Here is a 24,692-nt window from a genome sequence, read left to right on the forward strand (position 1 = left end):
TATTATAAGCTAATTGTTTATTAGAAAGTAGGATGTTTGTCATTCAAATGCTTTGTTGCCCCTTCTGCAGTAGATTCAAAGCTAGTTTATTAGATGTAAGGCGTTACCCCCCCCCCCCCCCCCCCAGAGGTTAATTTAAGGCCAGTTATAGGTGGGTATTTGGTAACTTCTGACCCTAACCCTTCTTCTTTTGAGCGGAGGAATGCGGCGCAGTTATTTAGTTTTTTTCCTGCTTCATTTGTTGCTTTCAAGTAGGAATAAATGAAGCTGGAATAAGAACAGGCAAGAAAGTGTATGTATGTCTCTCTAGACTTAAAAAAAAATATTTCTGCCAAATTTTTAACCTAAATATGTTTTTTAAAGACAAAATTGAAAGTGATCGGTACACTTCTTTTAAAACCACACCACAGGTATGGCTGCTAAAACCTTTTGAAAATAAGACAATTTGTTTGGTTTGAGATGTTTTCAATTTTTGAGTTGCTCTATTGAATTGCCCAAGTGTTGGAATTTAATTTTTTAGGATGACCTACAATAATTTCATTTACATCCCTAAAGTTTTGTTTTAAAAGCTGCATGCCACAACAACAACAGAGCAGGTAATAAGATATTTTATTACACCGTAAAGAGAACATCAATACCAGCATGATACTGCAAAGTTTCACAGATTGACCATTTAGTTTACAGCCTCCAAATGCAATCATTATCAGAACAAGAAAAAGAACGCAAAAACCAAGTCGACAAGAAAAGCACAGTTCTGACATAGTAGACTGCGATAGCTCTCTTTCTCGAGCTGTGGTCTCCACTATTGCACAACCACATTTTTTTTTCTTTGTCATTTTTTTTTTTTTCATTAAATCAATTTCTTAAATGAAATCAAAATGAAACTCTTCATCTGCAAAAAATTAATCCGGAGCTGTCCGGATGAATGCAATTGACTTTTAAGGAACGACACTCATGAAGAAAAACAAATACGTCCAAGAAAAATGAACATTGCAGTAATGCGAGTCTTGAAGGACAGAGAATGTGGCAGCTGTGGCTCAGGCAGGAGAGCAGGTAGTTCAGAATCCAGAGGGTTGGCAATTCTGACCCAGCTAGAACCCAGATTTTGGGAATGTCTTTGCCAAGGAATTTAGCTATTTTTTGTGTGTCTTTTTGGTCTTGTAACACCACGACATTATGAATAGGTTTCTTCGGGAGTAAAGAACAATAATAATTTTTTTACAGGACGTAGACAAAAATGTTGGATAAAAACCCAACTTGACGAGGTCTGCATTGTGAGCAAGGTTTTGCACAGCTGTACGAGCTTCCTCTTTGGGTTGAGTTATTTTTTTCCTGTTGTCTTTGTTTTTGAAATAAAAGACCAGAAGTAGTGGAAAAGAGGTAGAGTGAAACTTGCAGCGGCAGCAAAATATCAAAAGAATTTACGCAATTTTTTTGTGTGTTTTTTTATATTTTTTAAACCCACGTTTGTCGCTACTAAAAACAAAGATGTTGAAAACAGCTGGGCTGTTATCATTTTTCACAGCTTCGGAGGTGTCAGACACCTTTTTGGACACTTTTAAGCCTTTAGCAATGCACTGGAACAATGTTCATCTGAGGTCACATTTTGTTGCACGTGCATGCATGGGCTGTGTGTGCACGTGTGCATTTGTGTGCGGCACCAAGCGTTTGTGTGTGTCAGGTACGGTGGCGACTGGCGGCAAAGCACTGGCAACTGCTAACTGGCATTGTCAAATGAAAAAGAGCAAAGACGGGAAGAAATCCATCAAGCCACTTAAAGCAAATATTGGGTGCGGAATGAGAAAATGCCTGCAAATAGAAAAAAAAGAAGTTGCCGCAGTTTTTATGATTATTGCTTAAATCATTCAGTTAAAAGTCACTCAAGACGCTTGGCAACCCGTCACCAGTTTCATTGGGGGAGGAAAAATAATGATTTGATGCTCGGTGTTAATCTTTGGCTGTTTTTAATGTGTGTGTGTGTGCGTGTGCGTGTGTGTGCGTGCATGTGTGCACGCGTGGGTGTGTGGGCGGGTGCGTAACCTGGTGTATTGCAGTGGTAAAGCTCTCAATCGGAGTATATGCCATTTGGAAAATTAGTTTGTTAAAATGACTTGTTTTTGTTGTTCTCCAGTTTTGTCGTTTTTCTACAAAATCCAAAATATCGACCAACATGCGCCATTGTCTATTGTGAGAAGAGCCAAGCGTAGCTATCACATTGAAAAATGGAGGGGGGGGGAGTTGTTCACGTTCTGCAATGTCAAAACGCGTTGATGCTAACATACAGGAATTTTTTTTTTAGCATGCTCTATAAGGAACACCCACCACAGTGCAAATACATTTCGGTTTTCAAAAAACAAATATAAATAATAACAGTTTGCATTCCTGCGCTAATTCACAGAAAAAAAAAAATCTGGCTCTGAGATGTCGCAAGCAATTATTCGCATGAAGGAGGAAAGTCAGCTCGTACATACGCGTCACAAGAAAGCACGCCAAGAAACGAAAGTGTCATCGTCATGGTGACGGCCAACCGGGGTAAAGACGTCGTGTGGTCTATTGTCAAAATTGTACAAATCTTTTGGGCCAAGACTCGAGACTCATACGAACGTAGGGGGAAGCAAAGAGCACCAATTTGAAATGTGACGAGTTTCCAAACATTTCATTCCTTCGTCGCATCCAAAATGTCTTTTATTGCGTTCTTGTGATTTTGTATTCCGTCGTTTGCCAACTCGGATTTTGGACCGTTTTGGAAGGTTCTTGCAAATTCCTCTGTATTCCATTGTAGGTGTTATAAGTGAGAAAAAAAAGGGAAAGTAGAATATTCCGCATCTTTGCTCATTGGTGGGAAAAAAGACTCATAATCCAGGGAGGGCACGAGTAATCCGATCAGGAATGGAGAATCAAAACTCCAGCAGCCCATCTGAGACAACCACAGACTCCAAATGTGAACTCTACGCACGACGGCGAGAAAGACCACAAGTGCCTTTTCAAAAGACGCTTCACCTTGGCTGGAAATGCATCAAGACAATACAGAATCTTTGCCTTTGCAACAATGTGAAAGTTGGATCGTCGGTGGTTGACTCAGATCCGACTTTTAGTGGGGCGGGACAACGCCGCTCGCTGTCTCTGCTCCGTCTACTATACAAGAAAAACACAACAAGAAAAGCGGCGACGAGAACGAGCGAGACGACGAGGAGCCAAAAGCAAGCATCTATTTACATTAATTCACTGGCAGCAAAGAATATCTTTGCTGTTAAAGTCAAGGCGGGTCAATATGACCCACATCACACTGCGAGGTACGTGGCTCCCTCTAGTGGCCGTCCGGGGCGGAGGATGACGACGGCGTGCTCGGGGTGGCAGAGCGAGGGGCGGCGGGTGGCATGGGGGCCGGACTGCTGGCACAGCTGCTGGGGGTGCAGGCCGATGAGCTGAGGGGGGCGGGGGTCTCGGGGGTGGGGAGGGCGGCGGCAGCGCCCCCGTGCTGCTGCTGCGGAGCCGGCGGCTGGGCTTGCAGGGTTTGCCCGCAGACGTGGTGGTGCTTCTCCCAGTCTTTGTGTTGGCAGAAGGAGCCGCAGTAGCGAGCCGTGTTGCAGCCACTGCACGTCTCGCTGGCTTTGCGCCCGCAGTTCCAGCAGCTCTGCACAAACAAAATAGCAACATTCAGAACATCATCATGTTATGATGTAAAATGGTGCTTTATACAGACATGGTTCTTCACAGAGGATAAAGAATAGATGCATGGAACTGTAGCATTTGTACTGATATGACATTTGTTAGCTCACTTAGCTGACTTTCCAGTGAAATAATATGACATGTTTATTCAAAGTTTTGTCTCCAATTACATCCTAATTTTTGTTACGCAACTTTTGTGGCAACGTTTTTTCTGACCTCGCTGGAGTCCTCCTGCTGGTTGATGATAGAGAGCGCGTCCTCGGCTGCCTGTCGCTTGACCTCGGCGACCGTCTGCTCCATCTTGGCGCGCTCGCCGCTGATCATCTCGTGGGCCTTGCGCTCGGCCTCCGACACGGCCTTCTGCAGCTCCGACACCGCCTGACGCTTCACCTCGTTCACTGCCTCCTCTGGAAGGAGCGCACGCACACACGTATGCAGACACACACACACACACACACACACACACACACACACACACACACACACACACACACACACACACACACACACAAAGTCAGTCCGTACGCACCCGCAACCGTTACATTACAAAATTTGAAAATGTGAAAAAAGTCCTAACGTACGAGGGGAAAAAACGTATCATACGAGAAAAGCAATGTTTGATGAAATAGCAACACAAAAAGCTATCATTAATTTTGCCTTTAAGTGTGTCGCATTGGATCTTTATGCATCCATTTCTGCGTCCAAAATATTTTGTTTTGCCAAAAGCAAAGAATGCAACTAATTGTGCTAATTGTGCCTTGCTGTCGCTCCCACCAAGCCCGCAACTAAACTAATTGCATATGCAAATGAGGCAATTTCTATTTAAATGATGCATTTCCATCGCGACGTCCCCGAGGCCCGGCTGGCCGGCGAGCAATGAAAGGCGCTTGAATATTTATCACCAACTGTAAACGTTTTCCCAGCAGATCCTTCGTCTCTTCACTCACTCGCTTGCCATTGTTGTCAAACAAAAACAAAATATATTTTGCAATCTCCCCGTAGGGCAAAACCAAAAGCCCGGCGTGAAACGGCGGTTTACGAAAAAAAGAAGATAACGACATAATTCTGTGCGGAAACCTTCCTCTCACTTAACTTAATGGCCTTACACTTGTTTTTCCAATTCCAACACGTTTGTTTTGCGTGTCTAACGAGGGCTCATCAAAATGGAGGCTCTTTTCTTCCCTGCCAGCGCTGGCGGCTGAAGTGTTTGTCGTGCGTGCAATTGCGATTACGCCGATGGAAGTGACACCAGATTCAATTTAAATGCATATTACTCGGCCACACCGTTTGCGTTCATCTTTTCAGCAAATGGAAAAGCGCTCGTCTGCGTCTCGGACGCAGTCGTGATCGGCAACTCCCACAATTGCCTTCGTGTAGAAAAATATAAAATACAAATGCGTCAGTGTATGAGGAATAATGTCATATGACAAAGGAGAAAAAAGTAAACATAAAAAATTGCACAGTATAATGGGAAATTTTTCAAGATAAAAAGTGAAAAGAAAAAAAAAATCATCAATTAACAAGAATAAAGTAGGAGAAAAAATATGATTATAGTTGCATGTTAAAGCAAAAAAAGACCAAGGGAAAATGGTCAAAATTACAAAAATTGGGTAAAATTTTTATAAGCAAATAAAAAAACAAGCAATCTCACATGATCACAAGAATAGGGGGATTCAAAAAGACATTTCCTCCTCCTCCCTCAACTCTGAGTTAGAATCACCTGCGCTTTCTACCAGGCAAGATGGCTGGCACACCCGCCGAGAGGCAATACGAAAGTGTTTGCGTGTGTGTGTGCGTGCATTTGTGTGTAGCTCACCCGCTTTCTTCCAGATTTCCTCAGGGACGTAGCCAGAAACAGGCCGATGCAGAAGCTCCCTGTGAATGTCTGACAAACACGTACTGTCATTAGCCACTCCCTGCTACGTGCACATGAAGACACAACAATCTGGTCAGCTAGCGCAGAAAACAACACAAGGACATGAGAGCCTCTTCCCAAGCCACACACATACAAAGATGACGTTAGTGTACATATTTGGTAAAGCTTATTGAAGGTCTACTCTGCATTGCACTGGACAACATAGCATAGCAATAAATGACAAGGGGCTAAGATGTGCGCCTTATAGAATGCCACTTTCAAATATTGAAGACAAATAAAATTGTTAAGCAACCTGTTGTGGTGTTGTCCTGCGCAACAGGGCTCTGCTGCCTGGACTGGCCACTGGAAGCGGCGGCAGAGGCGGCGCTTTTCTTGAGCTCCTCGGCGTCGCTGTAGCGCCGGATCCAGTAGTTGAGCTCCTCGCGGTCGGCCTCCTGGCACCGTCGCAGCACCGTCAGTGAGCGCCGCGTCTTCTCCACCATGTCCATGATGCAGTTGAGCAGCTGCGGGACACCACAAGACGCCAGGTTGACGTGGCCAGCAAAAAAGGTTGCCTTCATCAACATGGCCAATATCAATATCCAATTCAGCTATTCATTAAAATATTTTAAACCTATTGAAGAGTTCCACTCATTTTTAGTTTTTCAAATCAAGACATGAGACAATGAATGATGATGATGAAATAATTCAAAGTGAATATAAAATTGTTGCAGCAAATCCGGAGCAAAAGGGACAAAACAAAGTGGTTGGCTATTGCGATAATGAGCAGAGGATGCAGTGAGAAAATAGAAAAAAAAATGTTATTACTTTTCTTACATGGTCAAGGTGCTTCCACTCCTCAGCCCACTCCCTGTCCGTCAGCCGGTGGTCGATCACCTCGTCCTGACGGCCCCCTGCACCGTGGATGCCTGCAAAGAGACCCACGCACAAAGGTAAGCTGAAGGTCCGGCAGGCGGCCCGTGATTAAAACATGATTCAGTCGTTGGGCTCTGACAAGAAGTGATGCAAACGCCGCGCAACGCTTGGAACCTGTGGATGGGAAATGCGCCCGGCTCTTCTCCTTGCTGCTACAGCAGAATCAAAAAGTTGAAAAGGGGTTATTCATATTAGTGACGGGCTTGTTTTTTTTTTTTTTTTTTTTGCAGCTTCAAAGACCTTTGCAGCAGCTTACTCAGTCTTCAGAAGTGTGTGTGTGTGTGTGTGTGTGTGTGTGTGTGTGTGTGTGTGCGCGTGTGTGTGGGTGTGTGTGCGTGTGTGTGCGTGTGTGTGTGTGTGTGTGTGTGAGTGAAAAGCACACATGAAAAGCAATTGGACACGTGACACGAAGCGGACCCACGTACCGATGGCTCGGGCCCTCTCGCGGATCTCCCTGTGACTGGTGGGCGGGTGGCGGTAGTGGTGATGGGCGGCGGCCATGTCATCCAGCCGGTAGTGCGGCGGCGGGGGCAGCGGGCCCCCCGGGTGGCCCAGCCCGTTGGGCGGGTACGCCACGCCGTTGGACGGGCTGAAGCGCTGGCCGGGGCTGACGGTGCACGGCCGCTTGCTCGAATGTACGTCAGGACCGTGCAAGGCGCCGTCGCGCTCGAAGCCGTTCTCTTTGCTTCTGGACATGAACACATTGTGTACTTCAAACACGCTTGCTTTGCGTTCAGAGATGACCTGCATTGTGTCAGTAGTGTTACTTTGTCGTAAAGCATGGTCACATTTTGTTGCGTGTCAGTGAATTCAATTCGCTAATGATGCTCACGCAAGTCCACTAACAACAAAATGCCGTTTGTTGGTGTTACTAACATGTATAAAGATGCACATGTGTACGTGCAGTATATTCCCACAAGTCGCTTTCATCTGATTTTGTTGCAGTAGATGAATGTAGCCAGGTGCTTGTGCGTGTGTGAGTGCGTGTGTGTTGACAGTTAAATCCCTCCCCCGCCCCCCCATGAACAGATTGAACTTGTTAATGAGCTGTTTTTATGGGCTCCTAATGCTCATCCACAACCCTCCATATGCTCCTTTCCCCTCCGTCCCTCCTCTGTCATCCCCAGCCTCCCTCTCTGCCCCACCCCCTTCCCCCCATGCTCACTTCCCCCTCTCCGTAGCAACAATGCGCCCACAGAGATGTCTGCATAATGGTTGAGATCCTGCGATGCATGACTCAACTGACATACAACGTGCAGCATTTTAGGTTTTCACGCATTAATTTGTACGACGGAAATGTCTCATTTGTACGAAGGAGAGCGGTATCGAGTGTTATTTGAGCGGACGGAGGGAGGCCCACCTGTCAGGTGTGCGCCTCTTGCCGTTGTCATTGACGTCGAGCAACAGGTCTGCTGAGTCGACGGGCGACGAGGTGCTGGTGTCCAACAGCAGCTGCTCGTGCTGTGCCAGGTACTGCGCCGGGTTCTGCTTGGCCAGACGGGCGCAGTGCAAGAGCTCACGCTGCAGGAGCGGCAGGTTGGCCTGCAGTGGCAAAAAGAAGCATTCCGAGAGTGCCATCTCAGGTCGCCTGACTCGGGATCAATAAAGTATTTATCTCTCGATCCATCTAAAAAGGGGCATCAAAGTGCATGCTAAGCGCTAATTAAGTCTTGACAGATGTTGACCAGTCCTCATCTGCTTCCACTTTGTCAGCGGGCCGAATGGTGTTTCCCCCCACCAATGTAAAGTGCCGAGCAATCTTCGGGTTCCACGCAAAGGCTCGCTTAGCCTGCCGCGCGCGATAACATTAGCATGCATGGTGAAATACAGCCATTGCTGCAGCTGGGCTTCCACGCACCTATAAACACGCACATGCACGAGCACACGCACGGGCACACTCGCCTGCCATATGCTCAGTGGCATTCAAGGTCCCACAGCGGGGAGACACTAAATTTAGACTTGGGGGAAGTAAGAGAGGAGGAAAACTAGCGATGGAGAAGAAGGAGAAAAAAAAAAAAGAATAAGCAGCAAAAGCTATTTTCGTGATTGCTTGCCAATGACGTCAACCAAATTATTAGAGTTGACGGAAACGTAACTTACTAAAACGAGTCTTGAGAAAGACTTGGATTAAAGGAATGACCTAAAAAAATAAATAAAACAAAGCTCAAGTACATCTTAAGACGATGACAAAGGTGTTACCTTGAGGAAGGGGATGACAAAAGGTCGCAGGGGGAAGTTGGTGGCTTCATGCAATTTGCAGTGGAACTCCTCAATGGTTAGTGTGGAATTCTGTATACACGCACACATGCACACGCACACACACACGCACACGCGCGCGCGCGCGCACACACACACACACACACACACACACACACACACACACACACACACACACACACACACACACACACACACACACACACACACACACACACACACACACACATCCATGTGGAAGACATTAAGTGAGAATCGTCCTCGCTGGGAGAGCGCATGTGCGCGCTAACAGGAAGCACATGGGCGCACGGGTTGAGAGGAACAAATATCTGCTTTTCTTTGACAAAAACAAATAAATCAAGTAATTAGAGTCGCAGCACAAGAGAACAAGACACCGGCGAGCTTGTTTGACATCAGTCGCTTTCTTTTGTTTACAAGTCGATGTTTATGATCCTCATTAAACAATCACAACTTGTACTCACAATTAGTTTTGTAAAATCGTCACTCGGGGTTTCAAAGTACGCTAGAAATCAGGGACGGCATTTCAAAGCGGGGTCTTGAACAAGGTTTCAAATGATGGCAACTCGGAGTTTGAAATGAGCACTCGAAGCCACAGCGAGCCCTTCAAAGTCGGCCAGAGGTCGCTCAAGGCATTTACTGCAAGAGGATGCGCCGATGTTGGAATTGCTAACACAGATCAAACTTTATGGTTCATTCTGCTCGACAAACAAAGCCAATTTCTGAGCTCATGTGGGCCTCCCTCGGTGACACGACCAGAAGATGATTGACAGCGCGCGCTGAGGCGAGAAGAAAAAAAAGAGAAAACGGAACAAAACACAGATTCGCATTGCCTCCTCCTCCTTTGGCGCCGTCATTTCCCACCACTGAATTTTGTCGCATCTGTCGGCACAGATTGCGCCTCGCCTCGCCTCCCCGGAGCCGCCAAAGCGCCTCATTAGCGGCGGTGGAGGGAGGGAGGGAGGGAGGGAGGGAGGGAGAGAGGGAGGGAGGGAGGATGGGAGACGGCCGAGCCAAGCGGGCGGACGGCTCAAACAGGAGTTTCCAAAAATAGCATCCCGACGTTCGATCCCTTCCTCGCACTCAATGGGGTTTTAAATCGGAATCATGGCTGTCAGGCTGGGGTTAGGGCAGGGGTAGAGTAGGGGTGGGGTGGCAAAGTGCCTCATGAAGCGGGCGCGACTCACCACCAATCCGAGGACGAGTGTGCGCACGCGTTCCCCAATCTCGGGCGAGATGTCGTTGCCGAACTGCTGCAGCGTGGTGAGAAAGCGCTTGAGCTTGCTCAGCTGCCGGGCGCCGCACGCTGGTGGCAGCTGCTGATTGGCCAGCGACAACGAGGATGAGCCCGGCCCGTTGCCGTACCCGTTGGGTGGCGATGGCGCCCCGTTCAGCGCCGTGGGCGAGTGGCTACTACTGCCGTTCGTCACCGGGGGAGGGGAGAAACCTTGAAAAAACCCAACAACAATTGGACACTTGACAGAGCCAAACTAGTTTATCATAAACATAGTAATTAATAGACATTTTGGCATGCATAAAAATATAATAAACGTCTGAACCAAACTAACTTAACTACGACAAAAATATGACATTAAAATTTAGAATTTCAAAATAATTTTTTACATAAAAATTGCATTCTCATCCCTTCTTTTAAATACCACGGAGAAGATTTTGTGTGTGTGTGCGTGTGTGTGTTTAGTGAGATGAAATGACGCCTCCTCCTCTAGCTGCCATCCAAACATGCGACACATCTGCTAACAGTTCAAGTCAAGCTGCAAATCAATGAAAGAAGGAAAGAAAGTTCCTAAATAAGAACCCCCCCCCCCCCCGCTCCCCCCCCCCCCATTTCCCCTCTCCCTCCGCCATGTTGCCATGTTGCCATGTTGCCATGTTAATGTTTTCATTGGCTCCAGGAATGTCAGTACTATCCTGTGACTACCTTGGAGTAGGCATGACATTGCCAGAATTAGCCCCAAAGTTGTCACCCCAAAAACAGCAGACTGCGAAAAAAGTGGATTAATAAGTGTTGAAATATAACCACAGACCAATGTGTAACAAATTGCATCCGGCGTTTGGCAGTTTGAAAGTCTTCATTGGCATCCCAAGTTTAAGGTGACGTCACTCAACAGGCAAGGCAACACACATTCATGGTCCGCGGTACAAAATTAATCCATGCGGAAAAGTGGGATGTACTCACGGGTGGTCGGGGTGTAGGAGCTGTTTCGGGGAGGTCCTTGCGTGCTGGGCGGGGGAGGCATGGCGGGTGGGGTTAACCTGGACTGCGTCTTGACGTCCGCAGGTGAGTCGGGCATGGTGGAGCGCTTCCCAGGGCGACCTGTAGGAAGATGGAAGCGCATCAAGGCCAAGGCAGAGTAGCGAGCGCCTTTTTCACAGACGGCGGGGTGACACTGCTGCACATGCCGGCGTCGTCATGTGAGCAAGAGCGAAATTGCGCCCATTCCAGCGCCATCTGTGCCCGCTGGTATGTCGTCCGCTATTGCCATTTGACAATTGTTACACGGAGGGGCAATTGATAAGACGGTTTGGTTGTGGTTTTGATGAAAAAGTTTTTTTTAAGCCCATATTTTCCCTTCTGGGCTTTTCTTGAATAGCTTTTGATACTTTCTCTTTATATTTGTGCAAAGTGTTTAAGCCCGTTAGCGTGACCAAAACGTTTAGTGCGCAAAACTGAGGCGCTTTTGGCAAGCGCCTTGCTGCCCATTTTTCACACTTGAATTCATTAGCTTGACGTTGAAAAGACGCGCGTCCGACAGCTAGTCGTCATCTAATTGCGCCCATTCCGACAGAACGCACGCGTGCGGATGATTTACAGCGCAGACTTCGGAAAGTTCACTCGTACTTTTCGTTTTGCCCGGCTGCCGGCAACGTGAAAAATGATGAAAAACATACGAGAAGCCAAAGTGATTAATCACTGAGCTGCCGTAGGAGGCAAAAGTTCTTACTCGGGCATAAAAACACGTCAGCGTGAGGCCAAGACAAATAAAGTGCACGTACAGTGTGCTCGCTCAGTCGCTCACGACAATTAGCAAGCAAAAGAAGCGCCTTTGAACCCCAAAGAAATATTGGTAAAAACACACATGGGAAAATGTCATTTTTGCCATTCATTTTGAAATGTTACAATTGTCGCGTGTCTTTGCGAGTCAAGGTTAGCCTCGCATTGCTAGCTTGGGCTCGTCTTCTAAAGTCGTATGGCCGCCGTACTCCGCCCAAAACAATTACATTTGATTTTCATCGCTGACGCCGAGATGAATATTCCTGACAGCTCATCCGCACGGAGGCGTGCCATGCATAATTCACAAGTCCACCTTAAACAACCTTGAAAACAAAGCTGGCACGGCATACAGACAGCACGCTCGGCATGTTAAGACTTAACGAGTGCGCTGAACGCGCGTCTCTCGTCCATTTAATACGGGCGGCCGGGCCGGGCGATCTGCGTGCGTGAGAGGGGGCGTGGGACCCTCCCCGACCAACCGGCCGCCTATCGACGAGCACGGGCAGCCTTAATGGGAAAGGCTTTGACTTTCCCCAAGTAGCTTTACGACTTCTCCGAAGTGCTGTGGCCTGGGGAATTGATGGACGCGGAGGAAGAAAGGCGCACCATTATGGACGAGAGCGGCCACTTCAAATTATTGATGGAGGCCGCGAGTGTTTGCCGTGCAATCCCGCGGGACTCTTACGGCTCTTCATTAAATGCACTTACTGAATTGTTGCTGGACATGCAAGCCATGCTTTTTGTTGCACGTACTGTGAGGCAATGAATATGAATATATGAATAAACAAACAAATACATAAATAAACAAACAAATAATAAATAAATGAATAATGTGATCATTGCACAAATTTTACATTTTCACATAGATGTGCGCACCACAGAATCCCTAAACTACAGCGACCTTTGAGTGAAGTAGAACCAGCAGAGTCTCTTTCAGGTCCACCATTAGGACATTGATTAAAAAGCGAAGGTTGAGCGCATCACGTAGGCACCCGCCGCTCCCCACCAGGATGTTGGTGGCCTTACATCAGCCGCTCGGCCCCTTCGCATGCACCGCGCTAGAACATGATCACCCGTGTTTACCAAATCATTCCCCCGGCCAAAGAAAGGCGGTTCTATGCCCAGGCGGCTCGCCACGCGCGTTGCCGTGGTTACACGCAGGTTGCATCACTCGGCCGACCAAACAAAAGTGCCGCTGCTGCAATGAAGAGCCTGGGCAAGAGGGCGTGCCAACTGCCTCACCGCCAACAAGACAATCACTCTGAAAGCAGCAACAGCAATTTGGAAAAAACAAACGGACGGACGGACGGACGGACAGAAAGACAAACAAACAAACAAACAAACAAATACGCAGAAATGTAAAGGGCTGCCTCTAACACAACATTGCAAAATGGTGCACCTCCGAAAAACACACCAAAACCTTTTCACATTTGCACCGAACATTTTGTTGGCGTTGGTCTGGAATTTTGCAAGCAGCGACAACGGCGACAGCGTTTGGCAGGATGATGAGCTCTTTCATCACAAACTCACGTGAACGTGTCACACCCAACATAGCCTTGCCACATCATTTATTTTCATCTGCTAACAAACAATAAAACCTTGTGACATCATCTGCTAGTTAGTGAACAACAACTTCAAACAACCTAACTTGAAATTCATGCAATTCATTTATTGTATCTATTGGCAATTTCTCATCTATGTTTTGGGTTTTTGTCAAAATTATTCATTTTCTTCTGAGGGCATTTTAACACGTCCTAAAGGCCTAGAGACATCCCTTTTTTTTCAATTAGAACGGAATTTGATAGAATGTATAAAGTGAACACATTTGCCGCATTGGAAATTAAAAATGGACACCGATTACTAAGAATAAAGCTAAAATGAAATGCCAGTTTATCGATCGGGTCCCACACGAAGCCACACTGGCGGCGCCATTACTGTGACGTCACAAGTTGTACATCTGGATGTCAACAAACCCAAACAACATGGCAGATGATAGCGACAGCTTCGTTTCTAGCGGATATATTAGCATCATTTTATCCGATTCAGAAACCTCTTTTGATGCAGAATGAGATGAATCTAGCAGTTCACTTGGGCTGAGCTGAGCACATTTTCTGAATTGTGCCCCTCCCGTCACTCTGGTTAGGTTGGCATAGTAAAAAGTGCTCTTGGGGGCTTTAGAGTGCCGAGTTGATCTCGGCACATGAAGACATGACCACCTGTAACGTTTGGTTTAGGTTTTATAAGCATTTTTAATTTTATTGCTTAAATCGCATTTTCTCGACGAGCTGAGCACGTTTTCTGAATTGTGCCCCTCCCGTCACGCTTCGACATACTTTTCAAAGTCAAAGTCTCAAAGTCTCCTTTCTTGTCAATTCCTCCGCATGTCAAGACACACAAAGAGATCGAAATTACGTTTCTCACTATCCCAGGGTGACAAGACAGAGTTCACAATGCACATACAAGTAAACAACACAGGAAAATTAAAACAAGAAGATGAACAATAAGAGTGATAGCACGCTAGCCGCTCCCGATGCACAGCAGAGTCCGGAAAGATGACAGTCAACCAGGCCACTGTGAACACGAGCACACAGCAGGCACGCACTGTCCGGTTCGTGGATCCTATCAGGCGAACGTAACCCATCTTGTCGTCCCGCGAACGAACGTACGCCAGAAGAATGGAAGGCACGGCTAGGCGAGCTGGGTTGGCCGCAAACCTGGCCCGATGGTCTCCGCGCTGGCCCCTCTTCTCTTTTTGTTTACATTCACTGAAGATAAAACGCATACAACTTGAGACGTCATGAGACGTCACTTCCGGCTGGCGGCTCGGTGCAGTCAAACTCGTCTGCGCGGCAAATTTAAATTATATTTTTCAGAGCAACAGCTTCCTTTTCGTTGTTTTGATCGTCAATTTATATTTATAAGCCCATAAGCTAACTAAAACCGATTTATACATATACCGGTGTCTCTGGGCCTTTAAGGGATGACACCACTGTGGCGGGTTAGCAACAAGCAACACAATATGAGGGCGTTATCTACATTTTGACGTTAAGCGGGGAAAAAAAACAAACAACAAGGCAAGAGCGCGTAATAAACCACAGAATCATGTGAATTCTGCTGCAGTGTTTACACTGTGCCGAGCCAGCAAAAGGACAGAAGGAGATTCATCAATGGCACGCTGAAGGTCTGAATACCATCTGGTCCATCACACAAATATTAACACACACACAAACATGGCTGCCAAAGCCTTCACTCACACGCACACACGCACGCATGACATGCACGCATCACACACACGCACGCGCAAACAGACACACGCGCGCACACACACACACACACACAGATGTGCGCAATGGCCAACAAAACATATGTAGTGTCGAACATCAGTTGTGTCCTTTGCTGTGTTTGTCTAAATCAATAAATTGCCAAAATGTGATGTCTGTCATTGCCATCTGTCACCGCCCTGGAGCAAAAAAACCTTGTTTAAAAACTGTTAGGAGATGACGATGAGACGTTGCCTTGTCGTCTCGGACCCACGTTGCACTAATTGTCTTCTCGAGTGAACAACGTCAACCCGGCTCCTTGGCATGAGACGCACAGACGAGCCTCAAGAATACGTTGTAGCAACGGGGTCAAATCCTCCGGCCTTGAGGTCGCGCACCCCTAACGCCAACCAAAGGCCTGCCCCCATTTTGCGGACCAGCACCACCTGCCGGGGTCACGCCAGGCCACTTTGCTGACCAAAGAAGTTTGGGAGAAGCACGCGCGTGGCTTTGTGGCTCCGCTGCGGCGTCCCGCCCGACTGCCGCAGAGCTACAGATGGATGCCACCACTCGCTCTGGCGCCGCGCCAGCACCAGCCAGCGAACAGCTTGTCTGGCACAGAGCCCCTTGCGCTGGGTACATGCGTGTGTGTGTGGAAACAGTGGCAAGCTCGCCGTGCACAGATGGGCGGCCAAAACACCTCCCTCGCACCCTCCCAGAGCAAAAAGATGTGCTGCGGTACGGTCGGAGCCGCAACGGCCCGAGTGGACAAGTCGACGAAAGGAGCCGTTTGCATTGACGTTTAAAGCTCAAAGTCAATGATTTGCCTCCAGCCGAAAGCGCAGAGGCCGCGCCATCTGCGGCTCGGAGGGCGCAGACGTGCACACGCGTAGATGCGTGGGCGGGCGGGCGCTGACAGCTCACCATCTGTGCACCGCCAGCGACTTCACGCTCCGCTGGCGTTGGCTTGTCCTTGCTCCAGCTTCCACGGGCCCCCACCAAATCACATGTCACACAAGAAAAAGAAGGAAAAAAAATTAAAAACACTGCTCACTTTTACTCTTTGCAATGGTTTCACATCTATTGGAGCATGTTTCTATCGACGCTTGACCCCATTTTGTCATGGTCATTTTTTCCCCCATGTACCACGCTGCTTGACAACAGCCAATACCCGAACTTTCCCCGCTTGCCACTAGAGGCGCTGTTTTCGAAAAAGCGGAAGATTTTCTAAAACCACGGCTGGCAAGATAGGCCCTTCTGGCGCTCGACAACATTTTGCTAGAAATACGCTTGCTCCATTTCACCACAAAAACATTTCAGATGACACAGTAACACCAAAACTGGGAGGAAAACAACCCTGGTCGCAATGGAAACACTACTCCATGTGACATACAATAACTGCTTCTTCCGAGCACTTCCAGCGTGTCATGTGCATCGTGTAGGCCACACTAGGTTCAACTAATGGATGCCGATATTGGTCCCCAACCACTTCCTGTCACCCCCTCTGCTTCTTCTGTGGTGTCATTGGCGCCCCCACCCTCGCAGCAGTCTGCTGCCATCCAGACGTTTGATTAACATATGTCGTCGTGTTTAGTCCTCATCACACACGAGGGCGCAAGAAAAGGCAACAAAACACTTTATTTCTGCGAGAGAAAAAGCGTGCGGAGATGATTGCGAGCCAACGAGGCCGACACGCTCTTCCACCGCCAGTAATGGAGGCGAGCTGCCACAAATGTCATCACAACAATAACGCAGACACAAAGAAAAAAGCGAGGATGACAAAATGAGATTCTTGGCAGTGAAATTGCCAGAGGAGCTCCACGCTTGGATCCAAGAAACACTCCGCTTGCTAATAAAAAGACTCGCTTTGAGAAACAAGCGTGCTCAATGCAGACAGCACGTTTAATGTCAGCTTGACATGTTTGCACAACAACAACAACATGGGCTCATCCGTATTGGCTTGTTTATTGCCTTAACACACGAGCAGCATTTGGAAGGAAAAGGCACATAAACCTTTTTCTTCTCTATGTGTCCAATTCTGCATTCCACAATCCGAGGCTTTTAGGATCTGCGCGAGGGGCTGCCGCTAGCTGTTAGCTCGGGCTGGCTGCCTCCCCGGGTGGCCAATAATCAATAAAGCGAGGAGCGAAGAGGAGAAGAGTGGCAGCCAGACCCCCGACTGCTGCAGATGGTAGCGAGTCGTGCTGCTGAAAGCAAAACAGCGACTCCGAGGTGTACGGCGCATATTTTCTGAGGGGGGGGGAGGGGCGATCTCTGGGGAGGTGCACCAAAACAGCCGAAATGGCGCAAGGAGAGCAGATGCGTGAAGCCTCGCACACTCGGGGTGCGTGCGGCAGGTCCCCAACCATCTGGGCCCACCTTCACACTGTTCCTCTTCTGCAGACGGATGCTAAGCTATTCATGGCGCATCGTAACATTTGAGACAAATCTGTTGCTCTTTTCATGCTCGCCTCAGCTTTTCCGTAAATTCTGCCGGAAAGAGCTGCAGAGGAGTCCACAAGTGGATTAGTCTTCTTACTTGGCATACATGGGCTTCCCACCAGGCCTCAGAGGAAGTCTGATAGGACAGCCAGGACGAGCCAGGGTCGCACTTCCCGGTGCCGTCAAGCCTCCTGCATCCGCGGCCCCAATCAACAAAAAAAAAAAAAGCAAAAACAAACATCCTGAGCACTGTGCGTCTGCTCATATCCTGAGCAGCCCGGCGTTCCCATCCTCTGTCATTGCAGGTTCCTCTTCTGGTTCCTGAGCGGCAGGGCTATCTGGGTTCTTCTCATTCTGAAGGCCCATTGTCTGGCTGGCCCAGCCCGGTTCCTGTTGCCCGGCCGGTCGGCCGCTGTTTTCCATCAAGTCTCCGTCAGCCACGTTGCGATTGTGGAGGCTATTTTGGTGGAAACATTCCATGCGGTCACTAAGACCGGCCTGCTTTCTCGCTTGCTCGATGCTCTGAGCCCGCCATGGTACCGCTGGCCTTTTCGGGAGACCTGTCACGTGTGAATTTCAGCCAAATATGCAGAGAAAAGGGAATACATCACTTTCACTCAGAACTCTTTTTAATTTTTGAAATGGAGGAAATGCACTCACCAGCAAAACACGTTTTAAAAACACGGCATCCGAAAATTGGGTTTTCAGGTTGCAAACGGCTAACACACCACTGGGACGCGTGAAACTACTAAATCGTTTGCAGTTATGGAAACAAGGCAAAAAAGGAGTCAAAGACCGAAACGTATTTAACTTTCTCAATGCTATGACATGCTAATAGCACATGCGGCGGCAGGGGGTGCGAGCTGTAGCCAAAAGCAGATGTTGATAAAGACACATAGGTGACGGACGGTGTTGCAGGAAACAGATGGCCAAGAAATCATCGCCGCGCAAAGCCAAACAATCTCGCAACATCTGCAAAAATATTCCTCGGACTGACAAGGTGGGATGAGTTTACCCCCAATTTTTTATTGCGTGTCTGCGAGATTGCTTTGGTCAAGACGTTGTTCTCTCTCGCTCTATGATCCTGGGCTTTTAAAATAATACCATGATAAAGTTGCACTTGCCTTCAAATATTGGGAAGTAAATAATAATCACGTGGAGGGAGTCAAGAATTTTGTCCAATTTTTGCGCCGCTTTCCTCGACATTGCCATCGTGCGTAATTGAGCCTAGTTTAGAACAAGTTAAACTAAATGAGGTGTTTTAGTTATCGACCGCATGGAAAGAAAATTGACCGTCGTCTTCTTCTTCTTGCCCAGAGCGTCGACACCGCTTTTACTGTCGAGCACTTTCTGTATCGGCAAACAAAATAAATGGCACTTTTTCACAACGGCGGGCAGTTTGTCGGCCGCGTCAACAAGACACTCGTAAAACGCATCAAAAGCAAAACTGGATTCAGTTCTGGCAGCGTGTTGACGTGAAATTGACATCTCGATCTTATTTGATTATTTTTGATACTGTATTTAATTTCCTATGGTACTCGCTTTCCTGAGTTCAAAGTAAGTCTACCGAATGCAGCAGCTCGTATAAAAAAATTTAAATGTCCTTCTGACAAATGTGAGTGTATTGGGCTCTTAATGGTCTCAAAATCCCGCAGACACACACATTGGCGCACTCCATCTTTTTGAGTGCAGAACGGAGGTGATAGCAGGCAACGTCTTCACTTTGCCGCCGCGGCTCGCCTTTTTAAGGATTCGCCCTGCGTATTTGCACGCCGACACAATCACATCCAGAAGAGAGGCTTATCTTTTTGGAATAAGAAAAGAATAAGAAAGGGGGCTCGTCACGACGGGCACACTGTGCGTGCGTGAGGGGAAGGCAATATGCATTTGGGCGATTACAATATCAGCAGACTCCAGATGGAGGCTGGAAAATAAACAGCGCGAGAGAAAGACAGGACAGACATCTGTGTGTGCGCGCGTCCGAGAAAGTACAGTTAATTAGCGACTCAATCGCAGAGTATAGAAAGCCTCGAGGGAGCTGCGCATGTCTTTTGGGTCTTGCAAAATTCAAGTGGCACTTTTCCCCGGAGGAAGATGGAAAAAATAATCTGTTGCATAATTTCTCGAGCATTCTGGCAAATCGAACCAAAACACAAACCATCGTCAGGCGATTTTGTCTTGAGTTGCGAGAGCAAATTTGAAAGACGAGCAGTCGGCGGCAGCAGCAAACTTAACACGCGGCAGAGCAAAAAAAAAAAACACTTCAAAGAAATGAAGCCAGAACAAGCTTAATGCTAACAAGTGCCATAGACAGGAAAACAGAATTAGCATCAACATTGAGGTCGTTCTAAACACAGACGGGCGTAATGGGTAAATCTTTGTTCTTTTCCAGGGGTGTCCAAACTTTTGGCAAGGCGGCCAGATTTGGTTTGATGAAAATGTATGGGGGCCGACCATTCGCACCAACATTCCTTGAACCATTTCCATTGTAAGTGAACTTGTAATTATGTAACTATAACCTTTGCTGTCTGCAGATAAGTTGATATTACAAATGAAAATCTGTTGTCGATTTTTTTAATAGATGTATTAAGTTTGTTTCATTATTGTTATTGTTGTATTAATAAGAAGGGTGATATTTCTGTAACTGCAGTAAACAGGCCAGGTTGCATCATGTCAGGTTTTGGATCCAAATTAAATCATTTTCCATTTTATCTTTTTTATTTCAACTTCATAGGCAACAAATTACTTCATAATCACAAAATAATAATCCATAGTCTTTTTGTTCTTTGCAATCACTGTGAGTGGACAGCGCAGACACATAATAGTGTGTAGAGTTAGTAAGAAGAAGACAGCTGTCACCAGTAGTCCGTGTTTTATTTTTTATTTTTTTGCCTTTCCCTGTTGCGCATTACTTGCAGCGTCTCTGATTTTAGCGTCGCCTTAGTCCAACCAAGTCCGGCCCGCGGGCCAAATCCGGCCGCCAGTCAGATTTCATACAGCCCGCAGCTTTGGTCTTATAATGTATTATTTATGAATTAAAAAAAAAAAATCATGAAACTTGAAACTGTAATTCTTCCTATTACCAAAAGGTGGCAGCACCACTCCACTCATTTCTGCTTTGGCGACTGCAAAGAAAACGAGGAAATTTCACTTTGAGGGCCGTCACTTTCAAGAGAAATGGGAATTACAATACTTCACTGAAAATCAAGGCAATTGTGTTTGTCTAATTTCTAAAGAGACGGTTGCCTTGTTTAAGGATTTCAACCCAAAGAGACACTATCAGACTAAACATGCAAACACATACGACAAGCTAACAGGGAGTGACCGCACTCATAAAGTGAAGCAGCTCCAAGCTGAACTGGCATCACAACGGCGATTCTTCACGCGGGGCTGTGAGTCAAAAGTAAATCAAAAGTAAATATTACTTAATATTAAATATTGCGAAGTGGCCATATTAATACTGTTGATGTTATGAACCTGTAGACGTGACACAAACTATTACTTTCTGAAAGATATTGTAAATGACAAGCGCAAAATTCATTTGTTTTAAGTTTTAATTATAACAGACAACTTTGCATTACTTATAACTCCTGTTTAAAATGTTAATGAGGCAAAAATAATTTTCAACTCATGCAAATTTAAGGTATTTCATACAGTTTGTTCAATGTTATCGGACTCTTCAGATATGAATGAAAGGCAAAATTTGTGTTTTTAGTTGTTCACATCTGCCTGAGCGGCTTATATTTGGTTATTCTGTCATTAAAAAAATAAAGACAATTGGGAGAATGAAATTTGTTTTATAACAGTGTGTATTTGCATGAAATTTTTGTAGTTAAAAAATGTCTGAAAAAACTATTGGCCCCCGGGCCCCTTCACTTTATCAAATCTGGCCCTCCTTGCAAAACGTTTTGACACCCCTGCCTTAGTCCTTGGTGTTTAGACATTTGAATGAGGAAGTGTCTGTGTCACTGATTATCTTGCAAACGGATACTTATGTGCGGGTGATCGGGAAGGGACGGACAGAGGACACGCTCGCAACCGATCATGAGCGGTTGTTCATATGCGCGTTCCTGTTAGGACGAATTTTATTTCTGTGGTTCGCTCTGGGGCATGCAGGTCCCAGCGACAGTGCCAGCGGGCCATTTATAGTTGTTTTTTTGACACAATGCTTCGGGCCAGCTTAAATTTAGACGCGGGCCGTATTTGGCCCGCGGGCTGGACTTTGGACATGGCTGATATTCGTACTGTACTGCCCTCTGTTGGCCACGAAAAGCAAACACACAAATGCAAATGTAAGTTGCGACTGAGGGAGATGATTTGACTCTCTTTACGATTTGCAAGATCCGAATAAACTGGCGTGATTTTTGTTACAGGAAATTGCGACTAAGCTGTTAGCACTGAGCAGCTACATTCCCAACAGCCACAGATAAAATGGTGTCGTAGTGCTCTCTCTTGACATTAAGACTCTCGTCAGGTAGGCACACAATAAAACACACGCGCACGCACACACACACGCACAAACGCACACACACACACACACACACACACACACACACACACACACACACAACTTGTGCGCACACACGAACGTTCAGTCCCTTAACACCATCTTTCACGGCTGATGAAATTCAATAAGTGGCGACGAGTACCACCCTCTCGCTGATAACCATCGATGGGCCTATTGATCGACAACGTCACTCGCGCACGCGCACACACTTGATTCTGTCAATAGCACACACTGTGAGACTTAGTGAAGCTCGGCCGATCCATACGTGCGCAAGGTACAACAAAAATCAAATCAATCACAAACACGCAGCCCCCCAAAAAATAAAATTCAACATTTTTAACAGAACATAATTTGGTCAGTTTTAAATATAATAAATACTGATGGAAAAACTTGTCAGCACATTGTTGTGGGCACATTTAAATAATACTGCTAGCTCAGTGGCCTAGTAGTAGAGTGTCCGCCCTGAGACTGGAAGGTTGTGGGTTCAAACCCCGGCCGGGTCATACCAAAGACTATAAAAATGGGACCCATTGCCTCCCTGCTTGGCACTCAACATTAAGGGTTGGAATTGGGGTGCCGCGCTCGGGAATCATTTAGTGATCTAAATGATTCCCGAGCGCGGCACCGCTGCTGCTCACTGCTCCCCTCTCCCCCAGGGGATGGATCAAAATCACATGGGGATGGGTTAAATGCAGAGGACAAATTTCACCACACCCAGATGTGTGTGTGACGATGATCATTGGGACTTTAACTTTATTTACAATTAGCATGTTCGAATTTCATTTGTATAAAATTTGATTTTTTTTTCTTTTTTCTCTAAAAAAATCAAATGCTCCTGAAAAGTGATGCCTTTTGAGGTGTGCATTAGTACTTTGGGGAGCAATTTGGAGACTTTCCAGCACATTTTGTAGTATGTTTGACAATTCAAACTGCGGAATATGCCAATCTTCCCCCAGGAAATAATAGAAAGGAATCAGTTGAAGCCACAACATGATTGCAAGGCCACGTGCGTGCATGCATGTGCGGCAGGCAGCCTGATGCGGTTGACCTCGTGGCCCAAAAGGGAGAGGGGGCTTGCATGGGGTGGGGTGGCGGTGTGTGCCAGGTGTGCAGTGGGCTGGCGTCCAGGCAGATGGCCGCTTGGAAGCACCACTGGCGGATGTTGCAAGGGCACGAGAGCGCCGCGAGCCAGAGCAGCCAACACCGCCTTGTTTATACACAGTCACTTTGTGTGTATGTGTGTGAACGCAACACACACACACACCTACACACACGCACGCACCCCCCCCACACACACACACACATACACACAATGACCAACGTGCATTATTTGTTTACTTTCAGTTATTCCCCCTTCCTAAACACGGCCGGCTTGCTAAATAAAAAAATCTCTGTATCACCAATGAATAAATTTGCATAATTAAAAAAAAATACAAACAATAGCGCAAATAAAATAAAAGCGGCCCCATAAAGTATTCTTCTTCTGTCTGGTTCATCAAGGCACCATCACACCAACGCCATGTGCATGTGTGCAAACAATTTTCCCACCGGAGTCCAAACACGGCCAGGAACGCGTTACACACAAATGCACGCGCGCGGGCGCGCACGCACAAGCACAGAGACAGAAGCGGAGAGAGGCTGCCCACGCAATGACACACAAGAAAGCATCTTGTAAAAATGGCATTTACGTGAATTATCAGTTTCAAAATGCAAGCAAATATACGTTTCACCGAGCTGATGTGCACCAGCAAAAGCAAGCCAGGTGCTGTCTACTTCTTGGCAAACGCACACATCAAATCCTTGCACGTCTTCCCCAAATCGTTTTTGCACACCCAATTGTCATCATTTTGTGGCAAGTGAAGACAAAAGAATCCAATAGTGAATAAATAAAAATTGACTTACACTGAAAGGAGTCAGAGATTCCCACCATGCGGCACGTCGGGGTGGGATTTGCGGGGCGGTGCTCGGGAAAGCCACCGCGGCCACGCCGGAGCTCGGCGTCCGGAACGAGGCTGTCTCCCCACGGCGCGTATTTCCCAAAAAATGTCCGGATGCTGGATGGAGGGAAAGAGGGAGGGGCGGAGGTAGTTAGCAAGAAAGGGAAGGGCGGCAGGCCAGCAGGCTGGTGAAATCCGTGGAAAGGTCGATGAAGAAGGTGAAGTGGGTGCAGAGGACCGTTGGTGGTGTTTTGGGCAATTTTGGCGCACAGACGCTGCGCTTGTGGAGGAGCAGCGGCGCTCTGACGCCTGCAGACTGCGTGCGCAAAGCCAGGTAGAGGGGGGCGGGGCCAAGAGCAGCGACGAGCTGTCTCATTGGACCGCGCTTCTTCTTCAATAAAGTAAATAAATATACATTAACAAAAAATTATATAAGATATAATAATATACGATAAATGTGATATTTTTCAAAACTAAACATCCACATGCTTTTTCTACATATTTTTTTGAATTGAAAAATATTTTTCTTGATTTGTCATCAAGTACCATTTTTGGTGAAATCATTGAAGCATTAATTTATCAATGTGCCTTTTAATCACTTTGTAAGGGCTGAAGTGGAACTGTATCATCCAGTATTTGCTGATTTAGAAGACGACAATGACAACAAGGAGCTACCTTTGCAATGGGAATAACGCAGGTTGGGCAATCTCAGTCCTGGAGGGCCGGTGTCCTCCTGCATGTTTTCTATGTCACCCTGTTGCAACACACCTATATCAAATGGTCAGATAATTAGCAAGGTCCGCAGAAGCTGGTTAACAACTCTGATCATTTGAATCAG

The 24,692-nt window shown here is 46.8% G+C and overlaps 1 protein-coding gene across 6 annotated transcripts; it reads right to left on the reverse strand.

The window, feature by feature from the left end:
* Positions 1 to 592: 592 nt before the first annotated feature.
* runx1t1 (RUNX1 partner transcriptional co-repressor 1) lies at positions 593 to 24,669 on the reverse strand. 6 transcript variants are annotated; one of them, XM_049750837.2, is made up of 12 exons: positions 24,530 to 24,669; positions 23,820 to 23,971; positions 10,893 to 11,030; positions 9,883 to 10,142; positions 8,660 to 8,749; positions 7,821 to 8,002; positions 6,886 to 7,148; positions 6,353 to 6,453; positions 5,838 to 6,048; positions 5,486 to 5,554; positions 3,886 to 4,076; positions 593 to 3,634 (listed from the first exon to the last, which is right to left on the reverse strand). In XM_049750837.2, exons 2-12 carry the CDS (start codon positions 23,845 to 23,847, stop codon positions 3,308 to 3,310), a joined length of 1,860 nt encoding a protein of 619 aa, XP_049606794.1. In that variant the 5' UTR covers positions 23,848 to 23,971; positions 24,530 to 24,669; the 3' UTR covers positions 593 to 3,307. The 6 variants fall into 6 exon arrangements, with proteins under 6 accessions (XP_049606794.1, XP_049606799.1, XP_049606795.1 ...); XM_049750842.2 differs by lacking the exon at positions 24,530 to 24,669 and adding an exon at positions 15,893 to 15,950 and having other exon boundaries at positions 23,820 to 24,188; XM_049750838.2 differs by lacking the exon at positions 24,530 to 24,669 and having other exon boundaries at positions 6,886 to 7,145; positions 23,820 to 24,190.
* Between the last annotated feature and the right edge of the window lie 23 nt (positions 24,670 to 24,692).

This window comes from Syngnathus scovelli, chromosome 19 (assembly GCF_024217435.2).
Source record: "Syngnathus scovelli strain Florida chromosome 19, RoL_Ssco_1.2, whole genome shotgun sequence".
Taxonomy (NCBI): domain Eukaryota; kingdom Metazoa; phylum Chordata; class Actinopteri; order Syngnathiformes; family Syngnathidae; genus Syngnathus; species Syngnathus scovelli.